Source organism: Amaranthus tricolor, chromosome 7 (assembly GCF_026212465.1).
Source record: "Amaranthus tricolor cultivar Red isolate AtriRed21 chromosome 7, ASM2621246v1, whole genome shotgun sequence".
NCBI classification, from domain to species: Eukaryota; Viridiplantae; Streptophyta; class Magnoliopsida; order Caryophyllales; family Amaranthaceae; genus Amaranthus; species Amaranthus tricolor.
The window spans coordinates 28564455-28587977 of record NC_080053.1 but is presented as its reverse complement, the minus strand read 5'-3'; the positions used below and the strand labels follow the sequence as shown (position 1 = coordinate 28587977).

General features: G+C 30.4%; 3 protein-coding genes across 3 annotated transcripts; 2 read left to right on the top strand and 1 right to left on the bottom strand.

The window, feature by feature from the left end:
• Positions 1 to 1923: 1923 nt before the first annotated feature.
• LOC130818233 (receptor-like serine/threonine-protein kinase At1g78530) lies at positions 1924 to 7292 on the bottom strand. The gene is made up of 6 exons (XM_057684325.1): positions 7046 to 7292; positions 6170 to 6312; positions 4973 to 5311; positions 4105 to 4359; positions 3239 to 3366; positions 1924 to 2253 (listed from the first exon to the last, which is right to left on the bottom strand). Exons 2-6 carry the CDS (start codon positions 6303 to 6305, stop codon positions 2035 to 2037), a joined length of 1077 nt encoding a protein of 358 aa, XP_057540308.1. The 5' UTR covers positions 6306 to 6312; positions 7046 to 7292; the 3' UTR covers positions 1924 to 2034.
• Positions 7293 to 11924: 4632 nt separating this feature from the next.
• On the top strand, positions 11925 to 14189 carry LOC130818232 (major pollen allergen Ole e 10). Its single transcript, XM_057684324.1, has 4 exons — positions 11925 to 12016; positions 12413 to 12441; positions 12537 to 12771; positions 14017 to 14189. The coding sequence occupies exons 1-4, from the start codon at positions 11956 to 11958 to the stop codon at positions 14040 to 14042; spliced, it is 351 nt and encodes a 116-aa protein (XP_057540307.1). The 5' UTR covers positions 11925 to 11955; the 3' UTR covers positions 14043 to 14189.
• Positions 14190 to 16044: 1855 nt separating this feature from the next.
• Positions 16045 to 23218, top strand: LOC130818231 (solanesyl diphosphate synthase 1, chloroplastic-like). The gene is made up of 6 exons (XM_057684323.1): positions 16045 to 16670; positions 16975 to 17102; positions 18626 to 18753; positions 18846 to 18949; positions 21252 to 21379; positions 22327 to 23218. The coding sequence occupies exons 1-6, from the start codon at positions 16445 to 16447 to the stop codon at positions 22873 to 22875; spliced, it is 1263 nt and encodes a 420-aa protein (XP_057540306.1). The 5' UTR covers positions 16045 to 16444; the 3' UTR covers positions 22876 to 23218.
• Positions 23219 to 23523: the final 305 nt, after the last annotated feature.

Sequence of the window (23523 nt, the reverse complement as noted above, 5' to 3'; positions counted from 1 at the left end):
TTGTTTAGGTTGTTCATACTCATTTTCTAAATTTTATTATGTTTTAGTAAATTAGTTTATTGGATAATTTTAGTTTATCATGACATAATTAGATATTTGGATGATCAAACCAATGTATTGATGTTAGTATTTGGTTTGATTAGTTGATTGAAATAGCTTATTGCTCCTCTAACCACATGTTCAATACATATTTGTTGATAAAATGAGATGGTCTAATCAATGACTCTATAATTAAAATTTACTTTTAAATCATCTAGAGAACATTAAAAGAGAACTAACATGTATAAATAACATAAAGTATTTTGATTTCATGAAATAAGACAAAATGAATTGAACGACAAAATCACCTTGCTTTAAAACTTTAGAGCGGTTTCCTGTAATAGTCTTCATGGAGTCGCAAACCTAAAAACACTACGATGTTTAACAACGCCTTATGCGGCCTTAGCCATTACCAGATGAAAATTGAATGGTACGAGTGTCCTATTCACCTCTCAGCCAAGGCAAGATTAAACGCATGTAGAAGTCAACTTCGATGTGTTACGTGTGAGAAAGTTTGTTTCATTTTAGCATATGAAAAGGTGAGACAAACCCTTTGGATTAAAAGCGTGCATAATAATTCGATCTGAATTATCTGATTAGACATATTCAGTGTTTGATTTTCAAAAATTAAAAATTCCAAATTAAATGTTCAATCAATGGAATATAATTCAGATATTAAACTCCGAATATCCACTTTATCTGGATCAAAATCAAATTATGATTTTCATCATCATAAAATCAAATATTCCAAAATTTGAAAACTCATACTCCCTTTGGACGAGTGGTTGTTGGATGGCGTTGAATAAAGAAAGTTTAGGCCAATCTCACAAAAAAGTATATAAGCAAATGTATGTTTCAAATTGATACATGGACTTATCAACTTATAACAATTTTATCTTTTGATGAAGGCAACATGTTTCATGTTCCAATTGCCAATTACACCACTTAATCTTTATAATCATCAAATTTTGCTTTATAAGTATTCCAAATTCCCCACATCTTTTAAGGGTCCCCTATATCACTAATTTCACTTTTTAAAATTATTTTTTTTAATTAAATGCTTTATTGGGCCTACAAATTTCACCCCATAAAAATCATTATCCGTGTTTCTTTCAGCAATTATAATAATAATTTTTATTTTGAAAAAACGTGATTTTTAGACATATCTATATGATACGACAGTAGAAACATCTTCTTAAAAATATATTCCTATATAATACAAAAGACAAAAAGAAATAGAGTATTAAAAATTAAGAAATAATATGTGTCGGTAGAACTATTGGATAATTTAGACCTTTAATTTAAAAAAAAAAAAAAAATCTTTAGCATTGGGTGCTCTTATGAGTTCTGAGAATCTCCACTTAATTTTGATTCTAAAATATTTCATATGAGCATCTACCTTGAATTGTAGCAACGTAGCTCTTTTGAGGATGGTTAGAGATGGTAAAATGGATGGATGCATGTGGTATGTCCTTTTTTAATTTTATATCTATCATCTATTCACTATTTATGAGTGGTAAAATTTTTATATTTACGTTTGCCTACCTGGGTATGCATTTAAATTCATCCCTATTTATTATGGCCAACTGGATATATCCATGTTGGGTATACTATACCTACCATATACCTCATTCACATTCGTTATATGTTCGCGTTATATACTTCATAAATCTGAAGATCAATAAAATTTTATTAAAGAAAAAATAAGCTAACAAAGACAAAACTAATAAAAAACTACTATAAATAGGCAATGACCTTTTGGTTTTGTATAAAAAAATGTAAGATTATTTCAACTCACTTAAAAGCTATTTTAACAAATATTTTTCAACAATTTGACTAATTATAAGTCAAAGTCAACTTCCAAAGCCACGTATAAAAAAGAAATTTATAGAATATTTTACTACTTCTTCCGTTTTATTATATTAATATTTTTCCTACACAAAATGTCACAATCAGTTACAGTTACAGTAATTTGAAACGGACATAAACTATATTTTAGACAACATTATCTAATGAAACATTTAAAAATGTTTTGTTTGATTTTGCAGTCTCCAACAATTTTACAACTTCAGCCATGGTTGGTCTCTTTAATAGCTGTGTTTCTAAGCACATTAATGCGATGTTAAACACTGAATTAACTTCATTAATGGGGCTGCCCTCCAACCTACTGTCCAAAACATGCTCTTCTCTTTTTTCTTGGACAACTGCCTTTACCTGTTTATAATTTTCATAAATTAGATTTCAAACAAATTAAGTTACTCTTATCTAAGCAAGTTAACGTCGTTACTTTAATCTAGTTAATGATAACAAATAAGTTATTATCGTTTGACTCGAGGAAGCAACTTGTGTAACTTTGGTTTTTTATTTTTCAAACCCATTTTTAGACCTTATTTCACCATATTTTTACTAATTTAACTAAATTTTAATATTAAAATTGATTTTTACTGATTGAAACTGATTTTACTAATTATAACTAATTTTGAGTTACAAATATAATTGAATTCTACTGATTAAATTTGATTTTTATTGACTATAACAAATTTTTACTAACTGTAATTGATTTTTGTTGATTAAAATCTAATTACTAATTATTTATTTTTTTTTAAGTTGAAAAACAAAATCTTACTTAATCAAACCAAACAAAAAAATAAAACAATTTTAGGATCAAGTATGTTTCTACTGGGATGATTTATCCCACATCGACAAATTAAATATGGTGTGCACACTTTATAAGCTATTGGAGACCTTCTTCCCATGGGCCATGACCATATGGTTTTGGGATAATACATATCTCTTTAGCTTATGAAATATCTGCACCTCGTGTCTCCTCTTTAATGTGCTGACATTCACAATAAGTCTAACTTAATTTAACAGTTTCTTTTAATTTAGTTTCCTAAAAATAAATACAAACCCAAAAACCAAACTACTTTTTTCATTCCAAACTAAATCAAAATAGCAAAAAATACAAATAAAATTAATATTTAGATTTGGTTTGTTTTAGTTTAGTTTTTCAACAAATTGCCCCTAATAGTAAATACTTCATCTTCGTTTTAACTTCAAATACAATATATTTTATTATTTAATAAGTCATTTAGTATAATATATTTTATTATTTTATGATCCAAAACTATAAATTTTTGACATAATATTTACTCCTATATTATAGTCTAAGAATGAAGCCAGAAATTAGAGAACTCACCCAAGTAACGAGTTTTGTTCCCTCAAATGCTTCATCAATGGGCTTTTTTCCGGTCAAAAGCTCTAATAACACAACACCGAAGCTATAAACATCCCCTTTTGCAGTAGCTTTCCCTGTATCAAAGTATTCTGCAGAAATAAACGAAAATGTTTCGTTTAGAGCCTTAATTCTAAAAGATCGGGATTGACTATAAAATTAATACTCTACTATTAGTTTCATTGATTTTTAGTTTGATCATGAGATGTGACTAACTTTTACTGAGCTGATTGTCGTTAACCCATCGCTCACCCTCCCCTTTATCCGGACTTAAAACCGACAATAAGCGACATGCACTTACAGACGAAGTTAATTCATGACAAGTAACTTAAATCAAACATAAAATAACAAAGAACACACATAGATAATATGTGATTCACTAACAACGTATTACCTTCGTCTACATGCAGAGAGAATAAATTAACAAATTTTATTAATACAGAGGAGAAAGTCGAATATTGAATACAATCAGTATAGGCAAAGAAGAGTTTATATAAATGTACTGAAGTGTCTAGTTGTTATACACATGTGAATTATGCAACATTGAAGAAAAGAAGAATATAAAGAATATACATCCTTCTCCTACTTGTGACGGTGTTATCCAAACTCATTTCATAAAATCTATCAAACCAAAAAAAACTAATTAGAGTAAGATTGATTGCAGACTCAAAACAATAATTTCAGACTAAAAAAGAAATATAAATACTAACAATGTACATGAAAATATAATAACTCCTATATCCCATCAATATTTGAAATTTGACGGTTCATAATTCATATCATTGTCACATTATTTCAGAGCGAATAACGAATTCAAAAGGTGAAATTACCTGGAGCTAAGTAACCAAAAGTGCCAGCAACAACAGTGGAAACATGAGTATTATCAGGTTCCATGAAAGTAGCTAACCCAAAGTCAGATAGCCGAGCCTCAATATTATGATCAAGTAAGATGTTACTTGATTTGATATCTCTGTGTATGATATGTGGTATGCAGTCATGGTGAAGGTAGGCTATTCCTCTTGCTGTTCCTAATGCTATTTTGTATCTTGAACACCAATCTAGATGCTTCTTATTCTTCATTCTCCCTACATATACATCACAATAATTCAAATATTTCTCGAAAGTCGTGAATATGTTATAAATGTTACCAACTCAACTAAAAGCTTGTTTAAGTCGATAGTTGAGGTCTTAGGATATGTTATATACTCTAACAAGTTCCATCACACGAGAACTTTTTGGACTAAAAGTGAGGATGTTACATAGATCCTTTTCATACATAACATTAAATATTTCATTTTAAATGGAAGTGTTTGAGATTTGCACAAAATGACATCTTATCATGCTGACTCTGGTACCATGTCAAGAAACAAACTCAACCAATAATTAGCTGATGCTTGATGCCTTAGAATATGTTACATACTTTAACACGTCCCCTCACACGATAGTCCTTTGTACTAGAAGTGAGGATGCAACACAAATCTTCTTCATACTCATATACAACACTAAATATTTTACTTTAAATGAGGGGTAGTTGAAATTTGAACTTGTGATCTCTTATCACGATGGCCCTAATACCATGTTAAGAAATAAACTTAACCAAAAGCTTAAGCCGATACTTAAGACTTCAAAATATGTTATATATGCTATATATTCTAACAATAATAAACTCTATCAAAAACAGATGAGTAAAGGACATACCATAAAGATAAGCATCTAGACTTCCATTAGGCATAAGCTCATATATAAGAAGATTATAGTGAGGGGAAGTGTAGTACCCATGGAGGGTAAGTATGTTTTTGTGCTTGATATCTCCCATGGCTTCTAATTCTCTCTCGAAACCGCGATCTCGATCTTGACTTCCCCTGTTCAATCTCTTCACTGCATATGATGTTCCATCATTTAGGCATAGTTTATACACAGTTCCATGCCCTCCGGACCCAATTATATCCTTGTTACTTAATTTGAGTGTCTTCTTCAAAAGTGCATCGGCTTTTAGTGATTTAGTGGTTGAAGGCCGAAAAATCACCATTTTCCCACCTGCATTATTTCAATTGTCATGCAAAACAAGTATCTTGTAGAAGATTCGGGTATGATTCACTAATCTCTTTGTGAATTGAAAAGGTTGAAATATCGTCTATATTTTAAGCTGTTTGAGTAATCATGATAGAATCCAAAAGAAAGAATCGACTCAATTAAAAGTTTAAGTTGATGGTGGTATCCTAACGCTATGGATACGTTATATGCTTATATACCCTATCATGCAACGTCATGCAAAAGTCATTTGGAATAAAAGTGTGGATTCAACACATGGTCTTTTCATCATTGTGGTGATAAATATTTTACTTTAATATAATGATGGGTTTGAGTAACGATTGATCCGCAAAAAAGAAACAAACTTAACTAAAAGGTTAAGTTGATGGTTGTAGCCTAACTTTAAAATATGTTATATACTTTATCATGCCCCTCTATACAAGAGTCATTTGGCATATAAAAGTGTGGATATAGACATATAGTGTACATGGCCTCTCATCTGTATGACGCTAAATATTTTTCACTTTAAAATAACGATTGGTTTAAAATTATGAGGGTGAATGAGATTTAAACTTTGTAATTTTATGTGTTATGTTGGCTTAAGTTGATAGTTATAGTCCTAGAAAATATTATATACACGTATGGTTGATGCAGTGCTTATATAGGAATAACTAGTGATGTTCAAAACATACCAGTTGACCTGATATTCACCCGATTTAAGCAAATTCGATTTGATCCGACTTAAAAATGGATTACAATTATGTAAAAGTACAATGTGGACACAAGACTCAATTTTAAACCAACCCTAAAAACTTTACCCGAAATCGACCCGATGAATCTAGAAGAACAAATTGAGTTGCTAACCTGAGTAGCTGTATTGAACTGACATATGCTTCCTTTTCCAATTCTTGTAGAGTAGAATTGATATTATCATTTTTGAAATAACAAAAGCAATACAACTTATTGCAATGTACAATGATATCATTTTTGCATTACTCATTTTAAACCTGCAAGTTGTGTAAGTAAGGTCATCGGACAAGTCCAAACTCTAAACAAACAAAAATCAAAAATCCAGGCAACAATCTATTAATAGATCTTGTTGTCGGATAATTTTATGTCCTTTTAAATTTACTACTGAAAATAAATGAGTGAGTAGGCATATCACTTACAATAGCGAACTCAAAATAACATCTTCTAGTACAAGACTTTCTCATAAGATTTTGGCTACAACTTGATAGAAATAGAGAAGGATTTTGCAATCCAAATTCATAAAAAGACAGAATTTACGAAATATGAATTTGAGGGGTCATATACACACAACCGTTTATTTGTTAAAAATAAAGGGTTTAATAACAAATATCTCTTGACCCTTCTATATTCTATATATATATATATAAGAAAATACACATTATTTGTTAAATATAAAAATAATTATACCATTGAATCATTTGTTATTAAAGGCAACTTATTAAGAAATCAATTTAACAAGAAGTTTAAGCTAATGATTAAACTTTTATAGAATACATGCCTTCTTAATTGTATATAGCGTTAAATATTTCAATTGAAATAATAAAAGTGAATGAGATTTGAATCCGTAACCTCTTTATCACGTTTGATTCTAATACCATGTCAAAAAAAACTAATTCAACTAAAAGCTTAAACTAATAGTTAATTAAAAAGTCTCACAATATTCAATTATAATAATCTATCATGAATGAAAATGGAAGTAGAAAAGCATACCAGAGGAAAGAAACCTGAAGAAATGAAGGCCAAATTTACAGGCAACAAATTCCACTGTAGTAAATGATTGGATTTGGATGTATCAAAAACAAGAAGAAGATAAGAAGAAGAATAGAGGAAAATTTAAAATTAAATGTGGAGTGATCTTCATTGAGGTACGAGTTTGAAGAGAAACAAATGAAAGCTAAGTAAGGAATGAAACCAAACAATGTAAATAGTTTGGTACATTTATATATGTCCCACCTGTTTCACATCATTTTGAATTCGGATATAAAAATCCTTTATCTAAATAATGCAAATAAATAGAGTAGTAATTTCTCCATTCTGAAATACTTGTTATATTATGAATTTTGACACTATTTATCTTTCAATCTTATTTTATATATTGCGTCTAACGGTTAAGAAAAATATAGTCAAGTAAGACCTTATTTGAATCGTCTAATATCATACTTACATGATATTAAACATTTTTTATAATTTTTAGTCATACATATTCAATATATAAATAATAATACTACATTAAATTGTGTAAAAAGTCAAATAAGTCAAATAGTAAATTTGCAATTATTTGAAAATTGTGACAATAATCACATGCATACAAACTGTAGAAAATTGGTAGCAATGCAAGAAGCAATAGTAGAATTAGTACATAGTACAAGTTGTAATCCTTTTGCCTTTTGTTGACATTTTAAAGTCATTTTCACTTTTGGAATTTGGATCAGCTGCTATGCATGATTATTGTAATTATTTTTATTTTTTTTTCTTTTTGGGTGTAAAGGTATCTCTTCATGGATTACTTTTTTTTGTTTTCTTCTTTTTTTCACTACCTTTTGTGTTGTTTTTCATAAATACCTATCCGTCATTCTAATTTTTATCATTTGCTATTTTAAATTATTTTATTTATAGACGGTTTTAGGTATATTCAAGATATGATTGCCTAGGGCCCAAAAAATTAAAAGATTCAAATTAATTTTAAGATGTTTTTGTGTGTAATTAAGTTTTGCGGTTTATATTTAATTTAATAAATTTGTATGATTATGAGATGAATTTTTTCTTGTTATTGTTGTTTATGAGGAAATATTCAAGCAATAATTATTTTATTTTAGAATATAATTATACATATTGGTGTTATTTATTTTATAGTAATGTAATTTTCTTTAATCATTCGTAAAGGAATTCAATTTTAAATTAAATTAACAAAAAAATAGGGTCTCTAACTCTCCAAAAATATAAAATTTTGTTCAATTGTTTTGCTCTAGTCGTATTTATTTTGTATTATTATCATACTTCCTTCAATTCAATTTAGTTGTCCTATTTAGTTTGGGCACAAATATTAACAAAATGAGGGGATCACCTAAAATAGTAAACTCGTGTGCAATATTGGGTATTTTTGATATCAAGAATTGGAGGGAACCACCTAAAATAGTGGACCCATGTGCAATATTGGGTATTTTTAATATTAAAAAAAAAAGAGAAAACCACTTTTAAATATAGGTCTTAAAATAGAAATGATAAAAATAAGATAAACTTACACAATAAAGAAATAGAACAATTAAAAAGAATTGAAAAGAGTATTTGGGAATTAATTCATTAATTTTTTTTCATCTTGTTCATACATTTTAGTTTTCTTCTAATTTTATTGATGTAATTCACTTTCAATCTTGTTCATACATCTTGTTCATACATTTTATTTTCTGTTAATGTTGGTGATGGAGTAGTAATTTTAGTTGTTTTCTGATTTGACAGCTCAACTAATTTTTAAGAGTTGTATCATGTATATGCAATTATACAACATTTATTTTCGTGTTCATTTTTTCCCCTTTAATTAGTTTGATATTACATCTTAATTTCTCTCATCATAATTTATTGCCAGCTTTTCATACTTCCTTCAAAATTTAGTGAAAGTGAAGAGCAAAATAGTCAAAAATGTGAAAAAGTAAACAAAAATGGAAAGCTTCATTTTTTTTTCACACATGGAACTTTTTTTCTTGTTTACTTTTTGTATGAGTATACCCATCACTGCTACAAGGGTGTTTGGTAATTAGTTTTTTTTGTTGATTTTTAACTTTTAAATTGTTGGTTAGTCTCATAATTAAAATAAGTGTTTGGTAAATAACTTTTAAAGATAGTTGAAAAGTTGATTTTTAAGCCAAAATAAAAAAACTACTCCAGCTATCTTTTTTGATTAGCTTTTGACTTATTAACCTACTTTTTCTCTAATAAACTACCAAACATCTCCAAAAACAACTGCTTTTTCAGTTAGCTTAAAAACCAATAAAAATAGCCAACATTTTCAACTGGTCAAACAAACAAGTCAACCGCCACCAGCCAATTTCCAAACATCCATATTTATCTTACATCGAAACATTCTTGCCAATTGTCCATGCCCTTCTCATTCCCGCTCTATGCCCATCTTTTACAAATTCCATTTGCACCCTCATTATCGTCATTATTATTGTAACATTCTTACAAATTCCATTGACTGTATTTTTTAATAATTTTGATTTGAATTTTCACTTAATTCTCCCATTCTCTTAATCTATTCTAATCAAAGTAAAAAAATACCCAATTTTGAATATATCTTGATTTAAATAAGAGAAAATTATAAGAACTCCCTAATCTATACCTTTTTAAAAAAATTACCTTATGTAAAATTTTTTGAAAAAACTATCTTATATAATACATTTATTTGCAAAACAATATCTTATAACGATTTTTACAGTTTGACCGTTTAAGTTAACCGTTGACTGTCACGTGACAGTCACGTGATCTTATAAACCTATTCTTCTTCTTCATTTCAGCCTGTTTCGGTCATTTGTTCCTCCTTGTTCATTTTCAATCTACATAAGACAAACCAAGATAGCAGTAAGGATGTCTAGTATTTTTGGATTTTTATCATTAACATTTTTGGATTTTTATCATATTGCATGTGGATTTCTAAATTAGAACTTATTTATGTGTATTTTTTGGAAGATTAATGAAATTATATTTGTTTTGTTTTTGGTTGTTCATATGAAATTGGTGGATGCATGTTAGAGAAATTCAGGGGCGAAATCAGGGTTTTTTAAAATTTGTTTTTATCTATTTAGCAATTGTGATTAATTAGTTTGATAGTTTTAAGGTTGTATTATAATTGTATTATTTGTTTGATTGGAAAATAAGTGTTGGTTGTCTTTATAATTCATGTGAAATTGATGTGGGACTTCTGGTTATTTTTCTTTTTTAATTTTGGAATTTGTCAAAGGGTTTTGAAGGAATATTTGGGATAATTTTGGGCATGGTGGTGATGCGAGGGATGTTTAAGGTGGCGTTATAAGCTGGTTGTGATGGTCCGTAGGGAATGTTGGGGGATGGACAGAGGTATTTGGTGGCTGTGAGAAGTACTTTTTTGGTGGTGGCGGTGCAGATGGGTGATGGTCATGGAATTGGGTAGTTGGATTTTTGGTGGGTGTGAATCCTTTTTTTCATTGATGTGTGTTTGAATGAACATGGAGAAGCAAATGACTGAAACAAGCTGAAATGAAGAAGAAGAATAGGTTTATATGATCACGTGACAATCAACGGTTAACTTAAACGGTAAAACTGTAAAAATCGTTATAAGGTAGTGTTTTGCAAATAAAATGTATTATATAAGGTAGTTTTTTACAAAAAATTTTACATAAGGTAGTTTTTTACAAAAAAGTATAGATTAAGTACACATTATTTTCTTATTATTTTCTCTTTAAATAATGTTTCCGATCCAAGAATTAAGATCTTGCTAAGAGATCTATGTTAGTACACATTGGAAACCCAACTTTACATTGCTTCAAAACTAAGTTTTTGCTCCTAGGTACTTGGTGTACTAATATCCGTTAATAAACTTATATTACATCTATTTTAAAATCGAAAAAATTATTGTGAATAATATAAATTTTTGTTAATTTTCTACAATAATATAATATTTTGATTAATTATGAATGATAACAACTTTGGGGGTTTTTTCCCAGAATAATACAAACTTTAGTTTATTAACTAATTTACTAAATTTTTTTGTCATATAATCTCCTATAGTTTGATTTTTAACATGTTTGGTATATTCTAGAAAACACTCCTTTAAATTGGTATTATTCATGATTAATCAAAAATTGATATTATTATAAAGAAATAAGCAAAAGGTTGTATTATTTTTGGTAATTTTTCCTTTAAAATATTTATAATTGATTATGATATTTATTGTGTGAGAAAATATCACTATTATTTTACAATTACAACATAATGAAGAAAGTAAAATACGAGTTGGATCGGGAGAATTTTTTCTTTCAATAAGAAGTTAGAATATAGATGGAAGGGGAAACAGTCGATTACTAAGCAAAAAATCCATAATTTTCTATCTTATTTATTTACTTTCATTCGTTACAACCAAAGACCTACTCATCTACACATTTACTTTTTCACCTCATATGTATTTCGACTAGTATCTTAAGATACTTTGAGAGACGTATCTCAAGTCCAGATTATTAAAGATTAATGCGTACTTACCATATTCTTAATACCTATTTGCATTATCCTTAATGTTTACTTATCGTATTTTTAATGCCTACTTTTAATATCTTAAATGTCTATTTACATTAATCTTAATGCATACTTACAATATTTTAAAAAATATATAATCAATCGGCTTAATTAGAGATGTTCTCTCATATTGACTTTTGTGTAATAGTCAACCTAAAATAGCTACTTCTATTAAAAGTATTAATAACAAATAAGTTATAACGGCTCATTCCACTTGCACTTGGGATGGGAACATAAGTCAAGTAGCCGTTAACAACATTAAGGCTCTCCCTTAATTGTGTTTATAAAACCCAATCACAATTAGATTACTCATCACAATTACTTACTACTTTGTATTCTTTACCTTCAACTCTACTTAAATGGCAACTTCTAAGACTACTTCAATTCTGCTCTTTCTATTCTTCTTTTCCTTGATTTCTGGTAAATAACACACTTTTCTTCTACTTATTCTCCTCAATTTGCATTGCTATATGTATATTATTTCAATTCGTTCATCTGTGTAATCGGATTGATTTCAGGTCTAAAGTTTAAGTTTCTCATCGGTGCAAAATCGAATCTTATATTATGTTGGTTTTTATATAATTGTTAATTCGTTTTTATGTGGGGTCAAATCAGGTTCAAAATTGAATCTGTTTTGAATACGTGCACAAGGTAATTGTGAGTATCCATTTAAGGAACAAAGTTATAGCAATGGATAACCGTCAAATGTATAATATACTTAAACTGTTATTCCAAACACGTTTATTATGATTTTTTAATATTTAAACTTTTTTTGCTATAACAAATTCAAAAAGACTAACACAATTGTATGAACAGGTCCAAAATTTGCAATGGCTAACGGACAGGTATTTTTCTTTGTTTGATTTTATTTATTTATTTATTTATTATTTAATTGGAAATAATTATAATTATATTTTTGAAAAATTGATGAATGAAACAGAGAACATGGTGTATAGCAAAACCATCATCAGATGAGGCAACCTTATTAGCAAACATAAACTATGCATGTTCACAAGTGGATTGTAGAGTTATGCAAAAAGGATGTCCATGTTTTTCTCCTGATAATCTTATAAATCATGCTTCCATAGCTATGAATCTTTACTTTAGATCAAAGGGTTGCAATCTTTGGAATTGTGACTTTAGGGGTTCTGGACTTCTTGTTATCACTGATCCAAGTAAGTTATTCCTTTTGCACACTAAAATTTCACCAAACCAAAAATTTCGATCTTTAAAATTTTTAGACGGGACCAGACCATTTAAATTACCAGACCACACCGGATCAAATCGTTCCACAAAGGTCTAGTCTGGTCTGGTCTACATTTTTTATTTTTATATATTTTTTAAAATTAATATATGTCTTTATGTAAATATTTCGCACCTACAATTACCAAATATAATAATTTGTTATTAATTGATTGCATGAACGTCATTCAAGTATATATTACTATATAAAAATAATTACATCTCGAAATATTTAGGTCGCAACCTTTTTTTGAAAAATAAATTACAGTTTTCGGTTGTAGTACGGTTTGCGGTCTCGTTTGGTCAGAAAATATAAAAGCGAGAACAAGCTGTAAACTGTAAATTTTTTTTTTGAGAAAAAACAAACCAAACCATTTAGACAGTAAACAAGACCAAATACTAAAATTATGGTTTCGTCCGATTTGGTTTGCGGTTCAACCCTATTTCCAACACTCAACTTCTATACTCATACTCCCTCTTGTCGATTTCAGTTTGCACCATATGCTTTAAATATACGAGAGTTTTTTTTGAATCATATAGTGCAAATTCAAAGGAACATTCCAAAAGTGGGTGTATTATCTTGATAGAAATACTTCACATGTGATGAAGATTCTACATCGTTACAATATTTAGTTGTGAACTTGCTTATAATGCTTAGTGAATATTGCTCCTAAGACCGTATGATTTTGAGAAAGAGTGAAACTCATGATATGTATCTGAGTCCACAAGTGTCCTATAAGTGTTTCTACACAAGTGGACTAATAGGATAATCATGTGATAAATTATACGGGCTAACTTATCTTTTGAAGTTGTACTAGTCTACTACATCCGTGTGAATTTTTTGCTACTCAAACTGAAAATGGATATTTTCAATAGTAAATTCGTAAAGACCAAAGGAGTATATGTTTGTTGGGGAAAAATTATAAAAGAATATTTTAATAGAATAATATTAATAATAGTTGGCAAATTCAGAATATAAATATAAAGTGGGTTGCTTATGTATTAAATTGATTCGACTTTATTTCTCTGTGTTATATGTTATATTATTTGTGCTTATTTATCATCATACGTTACACAATCAAATATTTTTTATAATTATCATAAAAAGAAAGAAATCTAATTGAGAATCTTATATATTTTGGGAAAATTTTAACAGTTCTCTTTTTCATTATTTGCAGGTTATGGGAATTGTCTCTATGAGTAGAAGGATTTTTCTGTAATCCACCGATTTATAATACTTATAGATCTATTTTTAATTAGTTTCATAATACTTTTAAATTGATATAAATTCATATTTGTAGAGTATATTAATAATATTTGTAGATTTATATTAGTTTTTTAATCCTTTTAAATTGATATAATATGATATTTATAGACTAATTTCGTTTTATTCCATTTAAATCCATAATTAGTAGAGTAATTTTCGTTTTATTCCTTTCAAATTCAAAAAACTTCTCATCAGTTGAGTCGAACACTCATTTTTATACGTGCGTTGATCAATCTCAATTACTATATAATATAATTTAATATTAATATATTTTTAATCAAATGTCTTAAATTATAGCCTACACAGGTCCTAATCTAATTTCCCTTGCAAGTTCAATCAATTGCTAATAGTCACAAGCTATTAAAAACAAAAGAGAAATTAATTAATACTTAGTATTTTTCTATTTCAAAGTACTCGCTCAACCCTAGAGAGATTGAAGCATGTCATTTTAATTTTATTACATTTTTATTTTAAATACTGATTTGACTATTTTATCGTATTCCTATTCACACATCTTATACTTCCTTTAATTTTTGCTTTATGCACTCTATTCAATGCACTTATTCAATCCTTAATATTTCTAATTGTGCAATGCACTTATTCAATTCTTAATATCTCTAATTGTACATAATTAAAAATTTTGTGGAGTTGATATAAATAATCCTTGTATTGAGACGAATCAAACAAAATCCCACTTGACTATGTTTTAACTTATAGATTAATAATAAAATACAAATTAAGAGTAAGAAATAAATAGTGTCTAAAAAATAAATAGAACATTAGTAGTGAATTGAAAGGAGTATTATTTTCTTTTGATTTTAATCATAGGCACACAATTTAATTATCTCTATTATTTTTTTTAATATGCGTGTAATGTGGACAAGACCAAGGGAAATATTGTATCCCTTGAAATAAAGTCATAATTGTTTTCCAAAGATTAATTTTTTTTTTTGAGAAAAAAATTCAGAAAATATAGCACATACAATTATTATAGATCTTAAAAAATCCCCAAAAGAGTGAAATTATTGTTGATCATTGTAATAAAAAATGTAAAATGATTGTTCAATAACACATTGTCATTTTTCAATTTAGGGGTGTGGATAGACTTAAAAAAGGATTCCTTTAACTTTTCTTTTACCTAAAAGATTAAATTAACAAATAAACAAAATTTATTGCAGAACATGAGGGGGACAGATGATCCAAAAGCCATACTCAATGTGAAACAATAATTCATCAACAAATATATTTTCTTCCCTACATACTATTCAAGAATAATAAAATAAATAAAAAAAACTGTACAAAAATCTCTTAGATAGTACTGTTACAGCTTACAAGTTATAATCAATACTTGCTATATATTTTTTTTCACGTAACCACCAAATATATATCGATATCAAACATTTTTATTTTGATAAAACAAAAAAATTATGAAAATTACAAATTAAAAAAATTATGTTTTAAGAAGAATAAGATGAAATCCCATGTAACTATATTATTATTTTGTACGAGTCAAAATAATAGTTTTACTATTAAAATGTAGCGAATATTATAAAACGAAGAAAGTACAAAATAAGCTGAACACTTAATCACATTGTATAGTAAATTTTAGTAGACCTTTGGTTTGTTGGTAGGGTTTCACTTAATATGGTATATATTATATGTTCGGCCTTTAATTCAAAATGAAAAATTCATTGATTATCCTTTTTTTTTTTGACTAATCATCCATCTAGCTTAGAAGCCAACAAAATAAACAAACACTCTAAGCAGTCAAATAATCCAGCTATAAAAGACAATATTCATTTGCCAAAACTTCTAACTATACAAATGTTTAACTAATTCTATTGTCATTCTTCTAATATAACAAAATATATTATTAAATTTATTATTTAAAAATATTTAATTAAAAGACCCGGATAATAATTAATAATCTAAGCATTCTCGAACCTAAATTCCAAATTCTCTTGTACAATACAACCCCTAGTTGTGGTGTGTGTGTCTCTTCATCATCAATTATCAGTAATTGACTACCCTTCAAATGAACTTGTGTGGGCTTCTTTGCGCCACTCAATTATCTCTTTCAGTCGTTAGCCGCTGTTAGTTCAGCAACACTCATTTCACTTCTCTCTTTCAACCATTCATATCATCCTTTTTTATACGATCACTAATTTAAATTCTAGTCTTACAAGTTACAATCAATTCTTAGTTGATGACAAATTTCCAACTTGCTAGACTTTATCTCTTCTGGGTTCTTGTTATATGATCGATTTATTCATTTTCTGAGGTGGGTTTTGCAAGAAAACAGGAATTATACTGATTTTACTATCTGGGTATTGCTAAGAATGATGTCAATGACTTGCCAAAATGTAGATTTTGGTCGAATGAGGTTTGCCTGTAGTAATTGTTCTTCTAATGCTTTATATGATCGTGGGTTTGTTAAAAATGGTAAAGGAAGTGGTAAGAGAAGCATAAGAAAAGGCCATGGAGCAAGGAAGCTGTTCTGCTTTCGTTCTAATAGTGCTAAGCCGATGGTGTATGGGACAAAAACTCCTGAGAGTTTAGTGAATGGTATGAAAATTTAGTAGATTATTTATCATTAGAATATAATTTTATATTTTGTCAATTTTGGGATTAATGAATTTAGATTTTGATTCTTTATGGGTCATAAATCATTCATCTGAGTATGTTTGCGGGTCAATCCGATACAACCTCTTTGTTATCATACGGAAATATCGGTGCATCCGCCCGAAATTCCGCTTAGGTGGGAGCATTTTATGGTATTGGGTTATGATCTATGAAATATTGTTGTTGGAAGATGAATGAGTTTTAGATGTTTCTTTGTGACTTTGTTTATGTATTTGGATGAATATAGGAATTAGTGAAGCTCCTATCCCAGTTGTGGATGTGAATACAGATTCCAGTGACAATCCCATTTCACTGGGTAGTCTTTTTGAAGTAGTTGCTGATGATCTATTGACTCTGAACAAGAATCTGCAAAATGTAAGCATTTTTTTGTTTGTTATTAACTTGTTTTAGTAGATTAATTTTCTTTGTTTCAAGCTGTTATCTATGTTAGACTATGATTAGCTTTGGTACTGTTGTTGGCTGACAATGTAGTGAAAGTTCTAGTTGTTATAACTTGCTCGTGATGATTTTGGATGATTGATTTGTGCTAGATGAACTTTGTGGATTAGAGAAGTTTGAGTTTGCCTACTCATTTTTTGAACCGTTCTTGTGTGAAAAGAAATAGAAGAGCAAGTAAGCTTAGCATTTTTGGACTACAAGTACTAAAGGCATTATGGTTGTCTGACATTATATATTTCATCCAGCATCCTAGGTTAATATGGTATGGATTGTGGCGATTCCATTTCTGAAAGTGTATGAGTAAGGGAAGCACGATATTAGTCAAGTACAGATCACATTCCACACCTTATGTTATTAGTTTCTCATACCCCTCATTTGTAAGACCGATTGTAGTTTTTCTACTTATCTTTTTAGTATGTTTTTGTCTTAGAGTAGATAACATATTATGGGGTCTCAACCATCTGCTTATGGTTGAGGCCCCAGGATATGTTATATACTTTAACATTCTGCATGTTAGAGCCTGTGCATGAACTAGTTCAAGATGTGCATCGCCTTGAACTTTTGAGGTAAAGATGTAAGAGTTTTACAGTACCTTCTGTTCTTTTTGGCCAAGTTTTTCTCTAATAGGCTTTGAGCTTTGCATCATTACTGTGGTGATTTGCAATTTCTAAAACTTTATAGTGGTGCTGATTGGTGGACCTGCACCTTCTTAGGACTCTTCTCCTGAAGTTCCTAGTTATATGTCATCTTATTCTCACTGAATCCAATTGCATTCTGGTATTTGTTCGCTTTTGCTACTGACTTCACACATTTGTGAATATATGGATGTAAATGCTTACTAGTTGTACATTGTGAATTTTGTTACTTCGCCCTTCCGCTTCTCTCAGTAAACTGTGGCGCTGTGAATTATAACGGGATATTGGCAGAAACTATGTTACAACTTAATTGGGTGGCTGTATTACATGATGTTGGCCATTGTTGACAAAAGTCTTGCGTACTAGCCTATCAATAAACTATCGATGATATTTTTAGAAAGATAGTCATGAAAAAGTTCTCTTGGTTTTATTTTTGTTTGGTACATCCAGGGTGCTTACCACTGCTGAGAAATGTGATTTGAACACAAACAGTTGTCGGTCACGTGACTCATGTTAGGAATTTGTGCATTGTCATTCTCTAGTAGCTTCATCTTGTATTCTAAAAGTCTCAAATAGCTGTGTAGCAACTCTTTTGAGTTCCTTTTTCTGATTTCCCCCTTAATGAGCAGGTTAGCATTTCTATTTGTGGCTGTGCTTTTTATCTTGCGATTCCCATTTGTTTCGTTTAGATGCGACTCTTTTGTTATTTGTAATTTGTATAAGAGATTATACTATATGTAGGCATCTATGGCATGAAAATTTCGGTAAGTTCCAGAACTATATCTAATGATGGTTTAGCTGTAGATTGTTGGTGCAGAAAACCCGCTTCTGATGTCAGCCGCAGAACAGATATTTGGTGCTGGGGGGAAGAGGATGAGACCCGCTTTAGTTTTTCTTGTCTCAAGAGCTACAGCACAACTAGCTGGATTAAAGTACGTAATTCTTGTCGCATGTTTGATTCTTTCAGAAGTTAATGTTTGATATCGTCACTTATTAAGTTATCATCTAATATGATAATTTCCAGGGAGCTCACCACAAAGCATCGGCGTTTGGCAGAAATCATTGAAATGATACATACTGCAAGTCTAATACACGACGATGTGATAGATGAGAGTGACTTGAGGAGAGGTAGGGTTTCCATTTGTTGCATGATTATGTAATACACCCACTGTCTGTGGATGATTCTCCTCCTGTATCACCCAAATAGAAAATAGAGAGAAATAGAAATGGAAAAGTAAGGAAAGAATTTAATTGGAAAAAAATGAATGCAGTGTTCGAGCCCTTGCTGCTCCTGAATTTTATTCCACTTATTATTCTAAATATCTTTAGTTTCTTTGTACTTCATTTTCTCTCCCAAATCTAATAGTTGACCCTCACCATTTTCCAGTACTTCAACTTCCTCTATACTCACTTTATTTTCTGCTTTTGTTGTTTCATGGTAAACAATTACCAATAATTCATCTTTCATTCCTTCATGGAGGTAGAGCATTGAAAATGTCTTGTGACTGCAATCATGTCCCGCAAGTTCGATTTCCTCTAATTGTTCATCACAAAACTCACTGATTCCTTTTCCCCATTTTTCATAAATCCCATTCATCGAGGTCGGTTTGAATGAGTGAATGACATTATCTTGGGCAGCCCTTTTGCACATCTCTAATGGTGAAATTTCACGCCCAAAACCCCCAAAGAATGTATCAAGATCAGTCCCTGAAGTATTTTCTGGACTTACGCCATCCCCGGCGAGATTCCGGTCACCAAAATCGTATCGCTCTGATACCATGTTTGCTATGAACCGATAATTTCAAGAAAACAATAAATTGAGAATTGAAAGAATAAAATGACAAGATGAATTGTACTATCAACTTGATGATTAAAGAATGATTAAAAAATAATGAATGATAGATCAAGCAATTCGAGAAGCTTGAGATCTCCTAAAATGAGTATTAAACTCACCTACAATTTGCTTAATAAGATTCTTCCTTTCTTTCTTTATGAAATACAAATGCCATTAATTCATCTTTCCTATCTTGATGTAGGATGAAGAGTGAATATCCTTTGTGACTATGTTCGGAATCCACATGTTCATCACAAATCTCACAAATCCCTTTTCCAAACTTCTCATAAATTTCATGGGTGGATGTGGGTTTGAATGATTGGATGAAACCATTTTGGGCAGCCCTTTGTAGCATGTATAAAGGAGAAATTTCAGGCCCAACACCCTCAAGAAAGCTATCAAGATCATCTTCTTGATTATTTTTTGGACATTTGCCGTCGCCGGCGAATATCCGGTCACCGGAATTGTACCGCTCTGATACCATTGTAACAGATCGACCAAGACCCATTACCGAAACTAGATAGTATAAACACTTCGAGTCTGTCCACTAACTCCCAAAGACCAATTCCTTCTTATTAATATTTAAAAACTAATGAATTATTACAAGGGTGGCTCTATATATAGCCTAAACCCCAAGAGACTACTAAAAAAAGCAACTAATCTAATTACAAAATATCAAGAGTAATTAAATGTGAAATGTCGATAATGCCGATAATGCCCTTTGACACCCGAGTCATTACAAGTTCCTTCTCGCTCTTTGATTTCTAATATCAATTCAATTTGTGCAATTTTAAATACTCTTAGTCAGCTGTAACATTTATATTTTGTGTCTTTCTTGGTTCTTTTCGTGGTTATATAACATCTATCTTTGAGGTTGTCGTGCTTACAATTCTTGTCTCTTACATTCATCTATATCAATTATAAATTTCGAGACGTGTATGTTAGGTGAATGAGTAGAAATGCCCCAAATTATAAATTTCGAAATGAAGACATAAGGGTCTTTGAGTAGCAAATTTTGAAGACAAAATGAGAAAAAATTGTTTTAAGTTGATTGGTTCATGTGCAAAGATGACCACAAAATGCATAGTTGAAGAGTGCATGGTCGGAATTTTGAGGACTTTAGAGGAGGAAATTGTAGGCCGAAGATCACCATAATAACAAGACTGAAAATGACAAAATTCAGATTGTAGGAGCATATGCTGATAGATTAGAATGAATAGAGGATAATAATGTATGTAAATGATCATTAGAATTAATTATTCTAGTTGTAGGTTAGTATTTGATAGTGCCGAATAAAATATTAGTGACAATTTCGACTTTGATTCGACTCTATATTGTTGGGGTTAATGTTTTTTCATTGTTGTGGTGCTTAAAAGGGGCATTTCTAAATAAGTCATAGCTTGATGCTATGGAGTTCGGTTTCTTCAGTGCTAGAAAAAAGATCTTAGTTTTCTTCATTTAGCGCATTGAGGTACAAATCAAGGCAATGTTCAAAGAATGTTGATCTGAATTAGTGTTTTTCATATTATAATTCGATTTGTATATATCATTATTTTGCTTAACCTTAGTTGTGGGCGGGTAACAATGGTTTTTCAGGTAAGGAAACTGTTCATCAACGTTATGGAACGAGAGTGGCTGTATTGGCCGGCGACTTCATGTTTGCACAATCATCATGGTACCTGGCAAATCTTGAAAACCTGGAAGTGATAAAGCTTATCAGTCAGGTATGTTTGTAATAATTGCAATTGCAATCATTTTACTCTAGATCGAAAAATCAAATTGTTACGACGATATCATACGTAGATTTTGTCGCTTCATGTAGCCAACTCCATATCTTGAGAGTCGAGACTAAGGTTATAGAATTGTTGATGAATTTGCTTCACTCGTGTTCGACTACTAGAATTTGTATGGATTTGTTGAGGTGGTCCTCGAAGGTCAAGACTCAAGATATATCTTTATGGCTTTAACTAATTGAACCCGGGCAAATGCTTTTCCTAGACACCTGCGGAAAATATTTTCTGCATAGCATTATCAAAGATGGACAAAATGAAGTACAAATAGAAAATCTCATTTTTAGTCAAAGCCTCAAAGGTAATGGCATAACCGACGATTAGGGAATTTTGTTGCTTATTGTCCTTGTTAAGACTCACGGGTAGATGTCTATTCTAGCCTTCAGGGCATACGACCGCATCACATCGGCCACTTTGTAAAGGTTTTAAAAATAAACGAACGATATTTCCCACATTGTAAATGTGTAAAAGAACCGCGTTTTGGGCCGTATCAATGGATATCTTATGGTTTTGAACGCTATTTAGGCGCTATGATAACCGCATCAATCCCGTTACCGCATCACCGTTCCATTACCGCTATAGCGACCATTACCGCATTTTTACACTGTTTAAGAGATCTGAAAATTCTATTGATGTGGTTGAAGTTATATTATACTTGTTTTATGTTGTAGAGAATGTCTTGACTCGTTCCGTCTTCTTTTGCCCTTAAAAATGTTGGCACAAAGCACGATTTTGAACCGACCCAAACATCTAACCTGAAATCTACCTGATGACCCGAATGAACACCTCTAAATCTAGAGCATACATTTGGTGGTAACTAGAAAACTATCCTGTGATCCATTTCTTGATTTTTACATTTAATTTTCATAGTGCCTTGGCAGGTTATTAAAGATTTCGCTAGCGGGGAAATAAAACAGGCATCAAGTCTGTTCGATTGTGATGTGAAATTGGAGGACTACTTGATCAAGAGCTACTATAAAACAGCATCGTTGCTAGCCGCAAGTACAAAAGGCGCAGCCATATTCAGCGAGGTTGATCGTAATGTATGTGAAAAAATGTACGAATATGGAAGGAATCTTGGTCTATCATTTCAGATCGTTGATGACATATTGGACTTTACGCAATCTGCTCAGCAGCTCGGAAAACCTGCAGGTGCAGATTTAGCAAAAGGAAATCTAACTGCCCCGGTAATTTTTGCTCTTGAAGTAGCACCGAAATTGAGAGAGATCATCGAGTCTGAATTCTCCGAGACCGGTTCACTAGAAGAAGCCATTGAACTTGTTAAGAGTTGTGGTGGCATCGAAAGGGCTCGAGAATTAGCCAAAGAGAAAGCCGATACTGCTCTTCAGAGTCTCGAGTGCATTCCCGATAGTGCATTTCGATTAGCTCTCGAGAGGATGGTGTTATTTAACCTCGAAAGGATTGATTAAAGATTCATTCAAATATTCATGTAATAATTGGCTAAAAGAAGAAATGGCGACAACAGAGATGAACTCGATCTCTATGTTAGCGTTACGAAATTACCACCAACGGGTAAATCGATCGAGGGCTTGGTGGCTGTATATTGATATAAAAGGCTTTTCGAGCGTTGCTCGTAGGGTAGTTTTCATTTATATGGTTATATGATTCATAGATTTTGATGGAAGAAACAACTTCTAAATGGATCGTTGTATACTGCTTTGTATTCCTTACCTCAAGTAGGAAAACCATACTTGCAATAATGATTGATTACTATGTCTAATACCAATAACATCTACTCATACATTAATCATTGATTACTTTTAATTTAGTTTAATTACATTATTTTTTAGTATTAACATCTCATTTTATCTATATGTAGTTTCCTATTTAGATGTGGTTCGATATTAGTTTGATTAAGCGTTTTAAGTTTTATTTTTTCATGAATAAAATAAATTTAGTTTGTTCGGATACATTGTTTTAAAAAGCAAAATATAATGTCTGTTTGATAAATAACTTTTTACTTAGTTTATAGTTGCCTTTTGACCTTTTATTTCGTCAAAAAACTAAAATATGTTTGTTAAATATAATATTTGAATTCAATACAAATAACTAATATT

Excerpts from the sequence above, each read along its gene's own strand:
- LOC130818232 (XM_057684324.1), top strand. The coding sequence starts at position 11,956 with ATGGCAACTTCTAAGACTACTTCAATTCTGCTCTTTCTATTCTTCTTT. Across the intron at positions 12,442-12,536 it reads TTGCAATGGCTAACGGACAG|AGAACATGGTGTATAGCAAA; the intron begins GTATTTTTCTTT and ends TGAATGAAACAG. Across the intron at positions 12,772-14,016 it reads TCTTGTTATCACTGATCCAA|GTTATGGGAATTGTCTCTAT; the intron begins GTAAGTTATTCC and ends CATTATTTGCAG.
- LOC130818233 (XM_057684325.1), bottom strand. The coding sequence starts at position 6,305 with ATGAGTAATGCAAAAATGATATCATTGTACATTGCAATAAGTTGTATT. Across the intron at positions 5,312-6,169 it reads AGTTCAATACAGCTACTCAG|GTGGGAAAATGGTGATTTTT; the intron begins GTTAGCAACTCA and ends GAAATAATGCAG. Across the intron at positions 3,367-4,104 it reads TTTTGGTTACTTAGCTCCAG|AATACTTTGATACAGGGAAA; the intron begins GTAATTTCACCT and ends TTATTTCTGCAG.
- LOC130818231 (XM_057684323.1), top strand. The coding sequence starts at position 16,445 with ATGATGTCAATGACTTGCCAAAATGTAGATTTTGGTCGAATGAGGTTT. Across the intron at positions 16,671-16,974 it reads TCCTGAGAGTTTAGTGAATG|GAATTAGTGAAGCTCCTATC; the intron begins GTATGAAAATTT and ends GGATGAATATAG. Across the intron at positions 17,103-18,625 it reads TGAACAAGAATCTGCAAAAT|ATTGTTGGTGCAGAAAACCC; the intron begins GTAAGCATTTTT and ends GTTTAGCTGTAG.